Source organism: Podarcis pityusensis, assembly GCF_964106645.2.
Source record: "Podarcis pityusensis genome assembly, chromosome: 6".
Taxonomy (NCBI): domain Eukaryota; kingdom Metazoa; phylum Chordata; class Lepidosauria; order Squamata; family Lacertidae; genus Podarcis; species Podarcis pityusensis.
In genome coordinates this window covers 43,066,277-43,084,945 of record NC_138030.1, presented here as the reverse complement: position 1 = coordinate 43,084,945, position 18,669 = coordinate 43,066,277, and the positions used below count along the sequence as shown (strand labels likewise).

Genomic DNA, 18,669 nt, shown 5'->3' with positions numbered 1-18,669 from the left:
CTGGCGCTCCTTCATGTGAAAGCAAGATGGGGAAGGTGCTGCTGTGGGTCGGTGAGTCATTTATAATATTTTGTAGACTGCCTCTCTTAAGGTTTGTAAGGTGGGATTTCATTTCACAGACACCAAGAATGGTGCTTTGTTAAGCTACATAGCGCAATTTTTCCATTACTTTGGACTCTCTTCTCTGTTCTTTGCAGGTTTGGCTGTTTTGCTGCAGCTGCAAATCAGTAAGTACATATTCCATTCCTTAACTAGGGATGAGCAGTGTGTTTGTGTGCATGTGTGTGTGCAGAAGATGCAAATAATAAATAAATAAATAAATAATACCCTGCCCATCTGGCTGGGTTTCCCCAGCCACTCCCAACAGAATATTAAGGCTCCCAACAGAATATTAATAATAATTTTAAAAAGCGATGAAACATACTCTACCCAGCATGGTGCTGAATTTTGGACTTGAGAAGCTCAGGTTTACTTTCCTTCTACCTTAGCCATCCCAGGTAGACATGTCTCATTACTTTAGAGTCATTTCAAAGGTAAAAAAGGGATAATTTATATGGTAAGCCATCAAGAATCCTGGGAATTCCATGTGAAAGAAATATTTACAAATAATCAGAACTGCTAATTAACTCAAATTAACCAGTGCCCCCCCATATTTTATTCAAGTTGGCACTCCTGGTTGTGTATATATATATACTCAAAGTCTTCCCCCTCACCCCACAATTTATCATCTTGCTTCATGCAAAATTTACCTGTGTGACAAAGATTTTTGGCAAAATGGTACAAATTAAAATAGCCACATCCCATCTTTCCAAAAGTTTGTCCCATAAGGGTTTTGTTTTTGCTTGCTCCACAGTCCTTGCATGCTTACCTGGCATATAACTATATGGTTGGGAAGGGATTTTAATTAAAAAATGAGATGTAATGAGTATTTTAAACAGCTGCTTCATTGTTTCGTCTCTTCTGATCAGGCTCGGCATGCAAACTTGTATGCTATTTCACCAACTGGGCTCAGTATAGGCCAGAGCCAGCCAAATACTTCCCAAACAATGTGGACCCACAACTCTGCACCCACCTGATCTATGCTTTCGCTACAATGAATGAAAATAAGATTGCCCCTTATGAATGGAATGATGAAGACAGGCTCTTCCCAGAGTTTACCACACTGAAACAAAAGTAAGCAGCAACGCAAAACCACAGAGCAACATTTCACATGTGGATGTCTGTTTAGGGCCACGTAACTGTCAATTTATGTGCCAGGGTGATAGAAATTCTTCTGAACGGTGTCCCTTCACATGGCACATTTCAGCTAATGTGGTGATGCCAGCTGTTTCAGTCTTCGCTTGCTGCTGTGCATTACAGCAGCTTTTGCTGTGCCATCACTAGCTAATATTTAGGAACTTTGATTCCAGCTGCAATATAATATTTGCTGTGCACTGCAATTGATATATAATATTAGGCCCACAATTCCTTAACTCTGATTGCATCAACTAGAGCAGGAATAGGCAAACTCCTGCCCTCCAGATGTTTGAGACTACAATTCCCGTCATCCCTGACCACTGGTCCTGTTAGCTAGGGATGATGGGAATTGTAGTCCCAAACAGCTGGAGGGCCGGAGTTTGCCTATGCCTGAACTAGAGAATGGATGTGAATTCATACTAAAATGGTTCTTCGCACACTAATACTAATATACTAACTAGAAGTTTGAAGAGTTTTACTGAAGGGCATTAACAGTCCATGGTAGAGTGAATGAACACGAGCCCCTCTAGAGCAGGTCAAAAGTATACATTCTGTCCTCACATTGACCAACCAGATGCCCGTGGAAAGGACATGCGCACAATAGCATGCTCTCCACTTGTGTTCCCCATCAACTAGTATTTAGAGACATACTGCCACTGATCCTGGAGGCAGCAATGAAACACTGTGACTAGCCTTATTCATCATGAATTTAAAGGTCTCTGGGTTGGTGGCCATCACTGTATCTTGAAGTAGCAACTGTGTGAAGGAGGATTTCCTTTTGTCCATCTTGTGTCTCCCAACACTTAGATTCTTTGGTTCTAGTATTATGAGAAAAGAGGAAAACAACCTCCTTGCCCTCTTTCTCCAATCTATGCAATAATTTTGCACACTCGGGTGTAGTGACTTGCACATGGAAGTTGGTTTGGGTTTAAATATCCACTCAGTCCATGTTACTTACCAATTGGTCTTGGGCAAATCCCCACATTTTAGCTTGACCAACACTGTTGTTAGTAGAATAAAATAGGATAATTCCATGTAAGCTGCTTTGGGCTTCTTGTGAGAAAGGGAAGACACAAATGTGATAAAGAAATAAGCATTGGGTTGGATCCAACTTAAGTTAAACACACTTAGGTCCTATTGAAATAAGTGTGTGAAGGGTTAGTTGGTTTCAGTGGATTCATCCGATTGATGCATGTGCCGCATAAATACATAATTGCACAGGGAATGGTGCTGTTCTGTTGTGTATAATACTGTCTTGAGTGTATAAACCTATATCTGTAAAAAAAGCTTCTCTATTCACTTTAATATATTAATATATTCTGTGCCTTTTAGGAATTCCGAACTGGTTCAGCTGTTGGCTATCGGAGGGTGGAATTTCGGCACTCAGAAGTGAGAATGGCTTTTGTTTATTTACCTCTACACTGACAAAGAGTTCAAATTATGAAGCAACCAGATGGTTAGAAACCACACTAAGCTCTAGCAGATGTTAGAAATTCTGAAACTTCACAGCAATAAAGGGAAATTAAGTAGTCTGTATGAAAAGGCAGGGCTAGAGCTAAGTATTAATTTATTTGCGAACATGTTCTTGCAAGTGTTCATACATTCTCTAAGGGAGGCATTTTTACCTTAAAGTAAGTTTTCCTTAGTACCACAGTAAAAATGGAATACTAAGAATGAGATCTGTTCCTTTTAGATTCACCACAATGGTCGCCACAGCTGCCAACCGAAAGACCTTCATTGATTCAGTGATAGCATATCTCCGCAAATTTAATTTTGATGGGATTGACTTGGACTTTGAATACCCGGGCTCTAGAGGCAGCCCTCCTGAGGATAAGCAACGGTTTACCATCTTGATTCAGGTGAGGTACCAGCCCAGCATTCTCTCACAGATCTAGTATACTTCCATAGCTAGCTTAGCCTACCGAAAGCTTTTAACAAACATAGAAATCTCATAAGTAGAATGGATGATATATGCTGTTGAGTTGTTTCTGCCCCTAAATGGGCTATATACCAAGAACCTCAACTTATATACAAGGTTCCCCCTAAAGTTGCTTATCCAACCCTGTCTTGGAAATAACAGAAACCCAGCATTTTTCGGGATTGTGTTAATCAGCATGTTGCTGATCTTTGCAGATTAAAAACAGATTAATGTTTGGGATATATTGTTACCATTTTCAGAGCTAAAATGTTTTCCTCTCACTATCACAAAGGGGAAAAAATATACATTAGAATCTGGCAATTGCTGAACATGTGAAGAGGAACTTAAAAGTCCTTTGCTGCTAAATGGCACAGATATAAAGCTAGATCAGTATGAGGCAGACCAGATTATAAACTTAGGCTCTGGCCTTTCAGATGGATCTCTTGAGATGAAAGGCAAGACGCTGGACTAGCTCAGCTTTCTGACTTAGTTACTGAGAGAATCCCTGATAAATTGGTACTCTTGACTGAGATCTCTGATACCATGGTCAGTTTTAGAATGGTCATTTAACCTCATGGTCAGAAAGACAAATGACCTTCTAATAGGCATGTCTGACTCCACGTTTAGGGTGCCTAGGCATCCTAATGTTTGGGCACTGTCATTTTAATTTGCATCAGTGCCCCACATTGATGCAATGCATTGTAGGAAATTAAAATGACCACAGCTGCCTAGTTCCAGAAAAAAAATGAGAAGTGTTTGCTCTTGCTCTGCTAATAGGTATTCACTCATAGTTCCTCCTCCCTCTTTAGGAAATGTTGGAGGCCTTTACAGCTGAGGCTGCCAGCACAGGTCGCCCCAGACTGCTAATCACAGCAGCTGTGTCTGCAGGGAAAGGAACCATTGATGCTGGGTACGAAATAGCCGCAATAGGAAAGTAAGTAAATGAAAACATGCATTTTCTTCATAATAGCCCCCTTCTCTGGCTTCTCTTAGATACGCTCCTAGCGGAGTGTATCTCCTGTTAACTCTGCTTCTTGTGCAACTTCCTCCAGGCTCCTGGATTTCATCAGTGTGATGACATATGACTTCCATGGCGGCTGGGACACCTTCACAGGCCACAACAGTCCATTGCATGTGGGATCCAAAGACCAGGGTGACTTAAAGTATTTCAACTGTGTAAGGAGATGGAGAATAGATTTGACCAACTCCCATAGAATAAGACAGATATTAAATCCCACAACCCCCTCCATATCATATTCTTTTTTTTCCAAAACAGGAGTTTGCAATGAAATACTGGAGAGACAACGGTGTTCCAGCTAACAAGCTTCTCATGGGATTTCCCACCTATGGACGCACTTTCAGGCTTACTACTAGTGATACATCTGTGGGTGCTCCTGCCTCTGGGGCTGGCTCTTCTGGACCTTATACTAGAGAAGCTGGGTTCTGGGCCTACTATGAGGTAATGATTTGAGGAAAATTCAGGTTATTTCTTCATTGAATGAGTATTAATGCCCGCCATCATCTATACATCATTTTCATATAGTTTTCTTTCAAAAGAGAACAATCTGTAAATTTCAAATTTATTTTCCACAATTTCCCCCAGTCCTCAAATTGTATATTATGTCCTATATCCTATATCTTCATTGAATGAGTATTAATGCCTGCCATCAACTCCATGCACGAATGCATTCATTCTGGGTAAGTATTAGTGCATGTTCATGACAAAAGGCTGTAGCTCAGTGGTAGAGAATCTGCTTTGCATGCAGATTGTCCCAGATTCAATCCATGGCATCGCCAGATAGGGCTACAGAAGGACACCCCTGTTTGTATTCCCGGAGCTGCTGCTGCCAATTGGTGTAGACGGTACTGAGCTAGATAGATGAATGGTGGGACTTAGAATAATAGAATTGTAGAATTAGAAAGGACCACAAGGGTTGTCTAGTCCAACCCCCTGGAATGCAGGAATCTTTTGCACAAGGTGGGGCTTGAACCCACAACCCTGAGCTTAAGAGTCTCATGCTCTGTCAACTGAGCTATCCCAGAAGGGCACATAAAGCAGCTTCCTGGGTTCTTATGAATGGGTGGCCAGCCCATTGGCCCCTCCCCACACAGTTGAAATGATTGCACAGGAAAGACAGGTACCCTAAAAACAATCCATAAACTGCCCAAATGGAAGGTTCAGATTGCATGTGTAGAGAAGCCTATGCATATTTGGGTACAAGCGTAGGCTCCTATGCAAATTTATTATAGTTGGAGGCTAATCAAATTGAATTGAGTACATTTAAAAGATACAAGTAAATTCACAAAGGAGCCATCTTCTGCAAGTGACAGGCAGGAGCAGCTGCAGGTATGATCCTAAGCCTCTCACCATGTGATAATTTCTAAGCACAATGAGTGTCATTGTTTTCTTGACATGACCATTCTACTTCTTCATTTTGTCCTCTTGCTAATATCATAACATTTTGGCAGATCTGCACATTCATAAGAGATGCCACGGTTAGTTGGATTGAAGACCAGAAGGTGCCGTATGCCTCCAAAGGGAACGAATGGGTTGGCTTTGACAATGCCAAGAGTTATGAGTACAAAGTAAGAACGCTTTTTGCATACAGCTTTCCCCCTTACATTTGGTTTGTCACAGACATCCTTATCAGCATTCTCAACTTTGTGTATTCTGTCACGTTTTGTGCTATCACAATTTGCATGTTGTAATGTAAGTGACTTCTTCCATGCAAGGCTTCCCCTTCTAAAGATTCACTGTGTAGGAAACCAAGGAGTTCCATGTACAAGCAGATACCATTTCTGTGTGTGCATTATTCCATATTGTTTTGTGAAATTGTAATGTTGTATGCTGAAAACTGCCCCGAGTGGTCTTTTTAAGGGTGGGGCATGAATGTTTTAAAAAGCAACTAAATGAAATACAAGTCAGATGATAATATGAATAGCATAAGAAGAGGCCCGATGCAACTGAAGCTTCTTCCTGATGTGAAAATGGCATCATGGGAATGTCATGATGATGATGATTCTCTTGCAGGCCCAGTTTGTGAAGGATAATAAATTTGGGGGTGCCATGGTATGGGCAATTGATTTGGACGACTTCAGTGGTGGATTCTGTGGTGAAGGAGCCTACCCATTAATAAACAAACTGAAGAGTCTCCTTGCAGGAGGTAAGGCATCTAAATGTAGCACCATCTTGTGCTCCACTGTGTGTGAAGCAGGATCCTCCACGGGCTCTCCAAATACAAAGTGGCCCTATTTACAACAGTGTGACATTCCTTCCTTGGGTGGGTGGGTATGCATGTATGGAGCCAGTAGGAAGAATGCCAGCAAATCTGATTCCCTAGCATGTAACAAAGAGACTTCAATGCAGAGTGTGAATGGATGAAGTTCTCCCCCATGTCATTTGATTTGTACCTGGCTATGCTCAGTTGAGGCTCACTGGGGACAAAGTCAGGGACTTTCCTGGGTTGTCAGCTAATCTGGCAACAAATTCCTACCTGGTACCAATTTGTAGGTCCTTAGTCTATACAAATTAAGTTTGCTGTTGCCTCCTGCCCTCTATCTTGTGACCAAGTGCAGATTTTGTAGCTTTCAGCATCATGCCAGCTCAGCAGCCTGATGAAGAGTTCAGAAGAAGTAGAAATTTTGCTCATTGTTTTGTGATCTTTTGGTTGTTCCAAAGTATTGGTCAGTTGTGGATTTTGGTTTCGTTCTTATGGAACAGCAAGCTACATTGGTCTTTTTTAGCAATGAAAATGTAACCTATCACTTGCCCATCTAGTGATGTACACCAGTATGCCTGTTGATGTGAACCTAGATCAGAGGTCTCAGGTGAATCTTGGAGTAATTAGTTTTTAAAGATTAAATGCCATTTCCCATCAAAACAGGAGCTTAAATGTATTTCTCAAAAGCCAGTAGAGCAATAAGATATTACTGACAGATTAAAATACTGAACAAATTCAGAATTGTCAAAGAAGCCACATAAGTCAAAATACGTATTAAATGCACTCGCAATTTCCACATGCCTTTCTGAACATCTGCACTTCTTATTGTTAGGCTGTGGTGATGTTCCAACTGTTGATCCTCCCACCATACCTCCTGATGAAACTACTGCTCTTCCTGATGATGTAACACCACCTCCTGAAGAAACCACTACTCAGGTTCCTGATGAATCAACTCCTAAGCCAAGTGAAAATCCTGATGAGGGTGGTGAGTTTGCTGTGGTCAAAAGTTACAGTTAGCGGTGTAGGAAGATGTAGGGATGGAGCAGCTCATGGGCTGCAACAATTTTTAAGATGGCTTCTGGTGGCCTAGCAAGTGATTGTCAAGATGTGATAAAATATGTCCACAATTTTATTTGTGCGTGCGTGTGTGTGTGTGTGTGTGTGTGTGCATGTGCATGTGTGAAACATGTATAAATGGAGAGACATAAACACTCAAAATGTATTTAATATGATATCTGTATTTTAGTTGTCTAGGTGATGTTCTGGCATAATATTCTGCCAACATTTGCCACTTGTCCTGCACACTTTGGTTTCTGGCTCCACTCTCCGAAAGGTTGACCATAAGTAGGGAAAGGAAGGTTCTCTTTGCTTCTCATTTTTCCTATCTTAAATTCAGTTCCCTACATTTTGCAGCAATTTGCAATAAAAAAAACCACCTCATGAAAATTCACCAGCATTTTCATACAAATTTCTCCTAATAAATGCATTTTTAATAGACAGTTCATAGACACATTTTTGCAAGTCATTTCCCCTAATATAATGCATTTTTAACTAATTTATTTTTATTAATACCTTCATTTTTATGCATATCTTCATTTTATGCATATCTTCATTTTTATATATCTTTCCCAACATATATGCAGTTTTGTAAACATAGGGTTCTCCTATCTTGAATACTGCAGTCGGCAACAGTGTCCAGACAGAAATTTGAAGGAAAAAAAAATACTCAAAAACAGTGATTTTGGCAAAAAAGCTCAACAACTTTGGGCAGAACTGAAAAAAGCTCAACACTGAAATATGGCAACCCTAGTAAGCATCGTTTGATTGGAGAACTGCATCAAAAAACTTGGATAAATGCGAACTTTGAAGGATAGCTGTGCTTGGGTTCATGTATTATCTCAGAAACAATATTGGTTCCCCATCACTGAACTATAGCTTTAAATTGGAAATGGTAGGCTTGGGGAATGATATCTCAAAGTTGTGTGACAAACTAGCTCTGGGATTTTGTGCTGTAGTCCCCATTCCTTCTAGCCCCTGGACTGTCTTTCGAGCTAGGAAAGATTGCATAATTGTTATGTCTGCCGCTTAAAAATCCTCAATCCAGACACGCTCTTAGAGGATAATGACGGAATGAACTCTGAACATGACTTTGTGTCAACAATGGCCCCATCTCCATTTTCTCACCAGGCCATTCCTGCAAAGTTGTGTGCTATTTCACCAATTGGGCTCAGTACCGCCCTGAACCAGCCAAGTACTTTCCAAACAACGTGGACCCACATCTTTGCACTCACCTCATGTATGCGTTTGCAACTATGAACGACAATAAGATTGCCCCTTATGAGTGGAATGATGAGGACAGGCTCTTCCCAGAGTTCCAAGCGCTGAAGCAGAGGTCAGCTTTTTCTTAGAAACAACATTAAGATGTAACTGTGATGTGGTAAAAGAGGTGCTTAACTTTTTGTAAGATGCTTCAGAGATGTTCTAGGAGCTGATACAGAAGCTGGGGTCCACCAGACATTTCTCTAGCATAAACTGTTACAGATATTGCAGATGTACCGTCTGACCTGGTGATAATGCTACATTGGTAGTAGTAGACCTCATAAAGAAAGAACTTGTTCCATAATCTAAACTTGACTTTATATAAGCATTAAGTAGAAGTCAGCGGGAAATTTTGGCAGGCAGAAGATATAAATAGTGAGCAGCTTAGTTTTTACAAGAACAATATCTATAGATTTTCTACATCAAATCTGTTTTCAGTTTTTGTTTATATATTTCCTTTTCACAGAAATTCTGCCTTGGTGACATTGCTGGCTATTGGAGGGTGGAACTTTGGTACACAGAAGTAAGTTTTCTCTATAACTTTGGAAACATGAGTGGTAATCAGCATACAACTGTTGAACATAATAGTATTTGACAACTGACAGACTGTGAGTGGAATCAGACTCCTGTAAGCTAAGCAGTGCCATCTGGGATGCCCTCCCTCAAGATTCCAGGTCTGTTTGACCTCTCTGTACTTTTTGTAACAGGAGAGTAAGAGACTGAGAATGGCAAGTGCAAGGAGAAGGGAGAGCTATTCTCTGACGTGCCTAATTCAGTCACTTCCTTCTTAGATGTGACAGTGCCCACAACTGTATATACATCATACACTTAAAGCACATTTGAAACAAATTCTTTCCCTCAAAGATTTCTGGGCACTGTGGTTTACATCTCTTGCTAAACAGGATGCTAGATCAATATAACTGAGCACCACTAAACTTAGATGACTTTAAGAAAATAAGTGAGATTGAGAAAATATAACTCTTTTTGAGAAGTAGAAGATTATGAAGCATAGAAGGGATATAAGAATGCAAATAAGATAATAAATTGCTGACAAAATGCTATAACGATGAAAGTGGGAGCGGGAGATGTGAGGAAGTCCAAAGAAAATGTGAAATTATGGTAAGATATATGTTACATTGTTTATTATGTTTATTTCTATTGTAAAACCCAATAAATCTTTATAAAAAAAAAAAAATACATCTCATGGAGTGACAATTCCCAGCCACCCTTATCAATTTATGGTACCCAGAGTTCTTTGAGGGAAAGAGCGTTCTTTAAAGGTATAATGTGTACCCAGCTATAGACAGCTGTATATTTACATTCACGGTTTGCTGTTTTCTTATTCCTTCTTTAGGAGATGGAAGGCAGGAATGGAGGCAGATGCCTGGTCTGTATTGGTAGTAAATTGAGGTGGTACAGTCCTGAAGCGTATAGTGGACTGTACCATTTCAGGCTGCAGATCAATAATGCCATTTTTAAAATGTTCCTTTCCATATTAAAAATACATGAGAGACCTTTGTACTTGAAGAAAACTCTTAACACAAAGTGCACTAAAAATTTGAAAGCAACCCTCCACTCCAGACTGAAATGGTACAGCCCATTTTACCACCTCAGGGCTCTTTTCCCCTTCTTTTACTGCATATGTTGACCAGCCCAGACTGGGGATATCCATGGGAGAGGTTAGTCCATTCTTTCCTCAGATGCATTCTGGCCTCTCCTTCCCCACTCTCCACTTTCAGGTAACATGAAGAAATAAGGAAAGTTTGGCCTTCCACCCTCTCTTGCAAGGTGCTGCAGACCATGATGTAGTGCGGGGGCGGGGGGGAACAAACCCAAACACAGATTTATGTAAAGCTAAATGTCATATAACTGAGGGTAGGACTGAGGCTGATAATGGAAGTATCTCAACTGCATAAAGCAAAGAAAGCAAGAAAACAAAGCTGAAGAACAGAAAAAAATAGTCTGTAAAGCAATGTGCAGTTGGTTGGCTGACAGGGAAAAAACGAACAACAAACCAAAAAACAAAACAAAAGGAAAGATACTAGCAACAGATGCAAGAAAAACAGAGGTGCAGAACTGTACCTTGGTATATTGGATGAAGGTAGGCTATACTCTTGCCTAGGAATGCTCTTTTAAGAAGGTGCTGCCAGACTCTGCTGTTGCTTTTGTTTTCCCCAGATTCACTACCATGGTTTCCACCTCAGCCAACCGCAAAACTTTCATAAACTCGGTTATAGCATACCTCCGCAAATTTGGCTTTGATGGGATTGATCTGGACTTCGAATATCCAGGTTCTAGGGGTAGCCCCCCTGAGGACAAGCATCGTTTCACTATCCTGATCCAGGTATGAGATCAGTAGGTTCAGCAACCCGGCTGGTCAGGCTTCGCAGTTGGGGAAGAAAGCTTTGCTGCTCAAAAGAGGTTTGTAGAGACCTGTAGAAATAGGACAGTTTCGTAACAAAAGGCTGGGATAATAGTTCATTCTCTTCCTTTAGGAAATGGTAGCAGCTTTTGACAAAGAGGCCAAAGAGACTGGGAACAACAGGTTGTTGGTGACAGCAGCTGTCTCTGCTGGTAAACCGACCATTGATGCTGGATATGAAATTGCAGAAATAGGAAAGTAAGTGGAGAGGAGAAAAAAAGAGCTTTGTGAAATGCAATTATAGTAATGCTTAATTGATCAAGCCTGCTTGGAATTCCAGTCCTGTGGCCTGTAAACCTTTTCACTCGATGCTAAAGGAAGCTACATACAGAGGTGTACTCCCTTGCCAATTATTGCTTCACATGTTGCCAGAGCTGAGACTGCCAACTGGAAATGAGTACCAAAGGCCAAACGTCCTGCGAGACTTGTTGCATTGTTTGGCCTCACATGGCTGATTTTTTTAAGGCATACTGCCCCCCCCCACCAGATCAAGACCATGAAGTGAAGGCAGGGGGGAATTTTAACAATTTGCAACCACCATAATCCCAATCAGAATCGCCCTCCTTCATCCTTGATGTCAATGGGAGAGCTTTCCTTCCATTGTGAATAGCAAGTGCAGAAGGGGGGCTTTTTACAGTTAGAAGCATGGTCCCCCACCATGGTTCTCACTCTCAGTCCCCACCTCAGCAGCCTCTGGGCAAGGCCAGAAAGGACATAAGCATCACAAAGAGTTTGGCCTTGACTGAATTTTGACTTGCTTTTTACCCCACATTCTGACTGATGGTCTCTCAGACCCATGGTCCCTTGCAGGTGAGGTTGATAAGCTTCTGAATGCACCAGAAAAACATTTTTATTGCAAAAATATGCTGATGTGAAAAGTTTATTTCACTCTGTGGCAGGTGCGGAACCTCCACATAACAAAACCTACCTAGACTTGGTTGTTTGAATCAGCCTAATTTAAACCGCACTTTTCATTTCAGACATCTGGATTTTATTAGCGTGATGACCTATGACTTCCATGGTGGCTGGGACACCTTTACAGGGCACAACAGCCCACTGTACGTTGGTTCAGCTGATATTGGAGACTTCAGATATTTCAACTGTGTAAGAATATAAAGCATGGTTTATTTTCTTTAGCAGGTTGCTTTGTGTTGTAACATGGAGTCCTTGGAGCACCCCACAATTGCCTAACTTTGACTCCCATAGGTTCAGGTCAGGTGTCACAAACATGAGACTTTAGCCAGGAGATAGAAGCAAAACAGTGGCCTGTAGGCCTGATCTTTATTGTTGCAACAAGACTTCCCACTACCACAAAGACGAAGCAGCCAGAAGCCCCGAACAATGGTTACACCAGTATTTTAAAGGTTCCCAAAGTTTCCCATAATACATCTCAGGATGCATCATCAAGACATCATGGATATGTCACAGAAAAGGTGTGGTCTTCAGTAGATTGTGAGATCCAGGCATGCCCATGTCACTCAAATATAGTCTTTCACACTGACTCCATCACAGGACAAAGGAAAGTATTTACAGTTCCCTGGTTGCCAAGTCAAGTCAAATACACCCCTTTGTCTTGTCCGGGCCTCATCCCACTATGGGGTGGGTAGGCATTGTGATTGAGATGGTTATCTGTCTGGCGCTCTTGGGGCAGGATATCACCAGTCAGCACTCCTTGGGAAGGCCCTGCAAACATGACTGTACATCTCTTGGGGATTATGGTTGGCTCATACACCCCTCCCCTTATACCTCACTTTCCTGGGTCCTAAATGCCATTGGAACTGAGAAGATTGATACGAGTGATTTCTTATGAATTTCTAAAGTCTTCCCATTGAGCCAATACATAGATACATTTATCAAGTGAATTGCTACATTTAGTACTGACGCTTCCCCTGTTTTCCTTTGTTGGAGACCTGGGGCTCAGAGGTGAGTCGCAGGCTCCTGCAAATTGAGCTGAGCTTCCCTTGCAGATGCAATGCCTTTGTAGATTGTAGATGTTGTAGATGTTGCTGTGTGGGGCGGGGAGGTCTCTCACCCCCATTCCAATTTCCCGGTAACAGTGTTGGTAAACAACAATTGTGAGGTTAATTCACACTGTCATATTCGCAGGAGTTTGCCATGAAATACTGGAGAGACAATGGTGTTCCTGCTGGGAAGCTTATGATGGGATTTCCCACCTATGGACGTACCTTTAGGCTTACTACCAGTGATACATCAGTGGGCGCTCCTGCTTCTGGGGCTGGCTCTTCTGGACCGTACACCCGTGAGGCTGGTTTCTGGGCTTACTATGAGGTAAGACGTCCTAGGGCATGATGCCTTTTAGGTTACAGTCCTATGTATGCTTACCTGGCTGAGAATAAGTCCTATTGAATTCAGTGGAGCATGCTTCTGAATATAGAATTGCACTCTAATACAGTTACAATCTTATGCCCACTTACTAAGAATTAAGCTGTATCATAACTATACTTTAGGACTGCACTGTGCATGGTTTGCTGCCATTCTCATGTTTTTTTCATAATATAAACCAAATGAGCCAAAATTATTTTATATACAAGTGCCTTCAAAATCTTGAACCTAACACACTGGAATATTTTGACAATATTACGCTACAGGTTTGGCCCAAAATAAATATCATGCTGTCTTTCTACTTGCCTTCTGGATTTGGATAAATTACAATTTTTCTTAGCAGCTGTTATTATGGTTGTGTGAGGTTATTTGCTGAATTTCTAATATTTTGGTATCTGCATATATCAGAGTAGTTTTACCCACACAACAAATCTGTAGGGGAATTCAAACCTCCACTGTTATAATAGCTGCTTAGTCTGCAAAGCAGCTTTTATGGTGCAGTCATATTGTTCCTGTAAGGGCATCTTAGGAGCTCTAGGATGCTGTAGTCCTCCATCTCCAAAAGTCAACAGGGACGTCTGCTGTGTTCCTCTCTTAACTGGGACAGAAAGTTCTGTTTCCGTGGTTTCTATGAATTAGATCATTTAAAACCAAATAACTTCTCTGTTGTGACTTTAATTTCATGTTCCACCAGATTAATCTGATTCAAATCCATTAATCTATTAATACCGTACTGTGCTTGCAGATCTGTACCTTTATAAGGGATGCTACAGTTAAATGGATTGAAGACCAGTGTGTTCCCTATGCTTACAAAGGTTCTGAGTGGGTTGGATTTGACAACAAAAAAAGCTATGGATGCAAAGTAAGGCTGCCTTTGTTGACTATGACCTTTTATTTTATGCCTTCTTATTACCCACAGTGCTGCACTGAATGCCTGTGTTGCATAATTTGAACACACGAGTTGCCATTTCTCATTTACAGATCTAAGTGACCTTTAGATGTTGTCCCAGCCATTTAGGAGCTGGAAAATGTTTTCTCAACTATTTGTTTATTCAGAGTGCTGAATTGAAGTATAATGATTTATTTATATCATAAACTGAAATACACAATAAAACCATAACATAAAATGACTCAACCATGTGGGTAGGGTTTTATTGCATGTGTCTTTCCCATGGAATCTACATTGTGCTGTGGGTGCTGATTGCCTAGAAAAACATTTATACCCCCATATGGTTGGGTCCTTTAAATGTTCTCCCAGCTGTGGGGAAAGGAAGCTGTTTACACATGACTGGCAGAATGTTTAGAGGGCATCAGCAGTGAAGAATGGAGTTGCATATTGCAGACCAGGAATAGCCATTGTGGGTTAGACTCCCATCAACCAGCATGTCACGTGGCCAGGGATTATGGGAATTCATCCATTTACAGCCCTGTGATACCACTTTAAACAGTTATGGCTTCTCCCAAGGAATTCTGGGAACTGTAGTTTGTTAAGGGCATGGAGAGTTGTTAGGAGACCCCTGTTCCTCTCACAGAATTACAATTCCCAGAGTTCCCTGTGAAGAGAGATTGGAGCTCTGGGAGGGGAAGAAGGGTCTCCAAACAATGCTCAGCACCATTAATAAACTACAGCTTCTCTTTGTCGGAAGCCATGACTGTTTAAAGGGGTATCATAGCGCTTTAAAGGTGCAGTGTGAATGTGGCCTTGGTTGGCTACGTAGACCAACCCACAAACATTCAGGATACAAACATCAAGACTAGATTAATGGCTGATGTAATTTTGTCGAGTAGCCTGTTTGGTAGTTTTCCTGCTATCATACTGGTGTTGAATTAGTGGGTTTTTCTCAACAATTTTCACTGCTTGCTTGGGAGCAGAGCTTGTCATAAAGCATTATCCTTTTTGTTTATAGACCCAGTTTGTGAAGGACAACAAATTTGGTGGTGGCATGGTGTGGGCTATTGACCTGGATGACTTCAGTGGCTCATTCTGTGGTGAAGGACCTTACCCTCTCATAAATGAGCTGAAGAACCTACTTTCAGGCAAAGGTAAGATGGTACCAAAGGATCATTGGAGGTAGGGAAGTTATCAAAAGCCAAACAGTTATTTAGATTCCACACCTGACTCTTTGCAGCTATGTTTTAGTAATGGGAAAGATGCACATTCATTGTCCAAACCGCCCAGTGGCAAATGTTTTGGAACCAGCACATGGTGTTTAAAAGCTCATCTCGCCACATGATGTCTTAGTGTGTGCAATTTAAATGAAGAAAGAAGCAGATGAACTTTTTGCAGTGCATGCATTCCTTAAAAGTCAACTGTGTTGACTTTCACCAGGATGTATGGGGGGAAAAGGCACAGTCACTTCATGTCGCATTTGTTTCTATGGACCATCACACCAAATCCTACACAACATAGCACTTCATTTTGAGGAAGATGGCTTTTCCATTTCTAGTTTAGTTTTAAAGTACCAAGCTAGCTGAATGAGAAGCTCCTTTTAGAGCATGCATTATTTTGAATGCCCAGCTGCTGTTGCATGGCTTAAAATAATAGTTAGCAAAATGAATCTCATTGTATACAGAGTTTCTGAATTTTATTAGAAAATAATTTATACAGGATAATAAGCTTTGCCTCCATGATATTTTATACAAACATGTTATATAATGCTCTGACACGCAGTCACTTGCATTAAGTGAGAGTAACAATATTTCCTGTTACGGAAAGTGCAGCTCACTCCCATTCCTCCTTCCTAAAGCAGGTGGTTTTTATACTCGTAGACTATAATGGTTCTAGGAAGACGTTATTGGTGGATGAAAGCAAATGTCTGATTCCTGATTTTGCATGTTTCTTTCAGTTTGTGGTGACCCAGGAAGCACCATAATACCATCAACCACTCCTGAACCTATTACTACTCCGGGGCCTACAACCACACCTGATCCAGATGCTCCCACCACTCCTCCTGGAACAGAATTTTGTGCAAACAAAGCTGATGGCTTGTATGTTAATCCAGTCGATCCCAATAAATTCTACATTTGTGCTGGAACTGCAACATTCCCCATGTCTTGTGCAGCTGGCCTGGTCTTTGATGAAAGTTGTAAGTGTTGCAACTGGCCATTGAATTAAGGACTCTCAAATGCAAGGTGCTAACAACAACAACCTCTTCTTACAATGCCTGTAGCACCTCCCTTTCCCTTCATATGGAGCAATAAAATTTATTCATGGATCTTGGTGCTTTGATGTTTTGTTTATTCTTTTGGGAGGCAGTGGGAGGAAACTGGCCGATTTTGCCCAATTTTAGGTGCACCAACATAACTATTGTATATGGAGAGAAATTCAGTGCAAACATTTCACAACACTTGAAACTGTATGTGTGTATTTGACTGGCACACTTTCTCTGCATGTGAATGGTTTCTGGCCACCAAGAACATTCACCTTCACATTAGATCCCTGAATAATACTTTTTTCAGACCATCTTTTAATGAGAGGAGTTGGGTGGAAGGATGTAAGTTGGAACTTTGGAGAGCTGGCAGCAAAAGTATTTATTTTACAATGTATTTATTAGGAATATTTCTAAACTGCCGTTCATCCAGGGATTCTCAGGCATTGTACAATAATTCATTGTCAGACATGGACGTTACTATTTGCCTAATTTATCCCCTTCCGCAAGGGATCCTCAGATCCCCAACACAGGCCCTTCCCTCTGGTGGATCCTTGACTCCACAGAGACACAAGAACCCTTTGCATCCTAGGGGTTCCTTCTGTGTGCAGCAGCTACCTATCCTTTACCTTGTTTCCAGCTCTCTGAGGACCCTGCATCTTTGCATCTTTGCTTTTCCTTTGCATCTTGAGGATTTATGCATCTTTGCTTTTCCTTTAATCCTTTGTGCCTGAGTCTCTGCTGAAGGAGAGGTTATAGCTTGCTCTGCCTTTACACCTCCTGACCAGGCTTCCTTTCCTGGAGGACCTCTCTCTTTTCTTCTGCCCAGCCATTCCCAATGGTGGTGCTGTGCTCCCAAATGCCCAATGGTAACCTTTTTGTGGGGCCATAGTGAGTGCAGGAGTGTGCTGCCATTGCACGTCAAGGCCCCGAGCTCCCCACCCCCCATTTCTGGATAATAACTCACACGGACACCAAAATTTGGGTTAAAATTTGGCTAAATAAGGCCACAACTTTATTGGTTACAGATTTGAGTGGTATTGGCTTAGGCACTGGACTAGAACTGACTACAGTCATACCTTGGGTTACAGACACTTCAGGTTGCGCGTTTTTGGGTTGCGCACCACGCCGAACCCGGAAGTACCAGAACAGGTTACTTCCGGATTTTGGCGCTCGCGCATGTGCAGAATCACTAAATCGCGCTTTGCGCATGCGCAGCAGACCAAATCTGGGCTGCATCAATAGGAGCATAGCATCTAGATCAAGGGAAGTAATAGTGCCACTGTATTCTGCTCTGGTCAGACCTCACCTGGAGTACTGTGTCCAGTTCTGGGCACCACAATTCAAGAAGGACACTGACAAACTGGAACGTGTCCAGAGGAGGGCAACCAAAATGGTCAAAGGCCTGGAAACAATGCCTTATGAGGAACGGCTAAGGGAGCTGGGCATGTTTAGCCTGGAGAAGAGGAGGTTAAGGGGTGATATGATAGCCATGTTCAAATATATAAAAGGATGTCACATGGAGGAGGGAGAAAGGTTGTTTTCTGCTGCTCCAGAGAAGCGTACACGGAGCAATGGATCCAAACTACAAGAAAGAAGATTCCACCTAAACATTAGGAAGAACTTCCTGACAGTAAGAGCTGTTCGACAGTGGAATTTGCTGCCAAGGAGTGTGGTGGAGTCTCCTTCTTTGGAGGTCTTTAAGCAGAGGCTTGACAACCATATGTCAGGAGTGCTCTGATGGTGTTTCCTGCTTGGCAGGGGGTTGGACTCGATGGCCCATGTGGTCTCTTCCAGCTCTATGATTCTATGATTCTATGATTCTATGATTCTATGAAATCGTGACCCGAGTGTGCGCACACGGCTCTGCAGGTTGTGAATGCTGCGGGTTGCGAACGTGCCTCCCGCATGGATCACGTTCGCAACCTGAGTGTCCACTCTATATCTGACTCCTGCCTGCCATGCAGGTAGTCTAGAAAGGGTCAACCACCAATAGGGGGAGCCCTGTTGATGTACATCAACTGCAAGCTCCCCCAGGGTCCCTGATGGGGTCGTGGCATG

General features: G+C 41.9%; 1 protein-coding gene across 1 annotated transcript; it reads left to right on the top strand.

Moving 5' to 3' along the window:
- Positions 1 to 16,674, top strand: LOC308479382 (acidic mammalian chitinase-like). The gene is made up of 20 exons (XM_081010050.1): positions 1 to 51; positions 198 to 227; positions 969 to 1,173; positions 2,569 to 2,625; positions 2,930 to 3,095; positions 3,964 to 4,088; positions 4,207 to 4,330; positions 4,431 to 4,613; positions 5,624 to 5,740; positions 6,186 to 6,318; positions 7,208 to 7,360; positions 8,563 to 8,767; positions 9,161 to 9,217; positions 10,873 to 11,038; positions 11,190 to 11,314; positions 12,097 to 12,220; positions 13,223 to 13,405; positions 14,205 to 14,321; positions 15,367 to 15,502; positions 16,306 to 16,674. Exons 1-20 carry the CDS (start codon positions 27 to 29, stop codon positions 16,572 to 16,574), a joined length of 2,700 nt encoding a protein of 899 aa, XP_080866176.1. The 5' UTR covers positions 1 to 26; the 3' UTR covers positions 16,575 to 16,674.
- Positions 16,675 to 18,669: the final 1,995 nt, after the last annotated feature.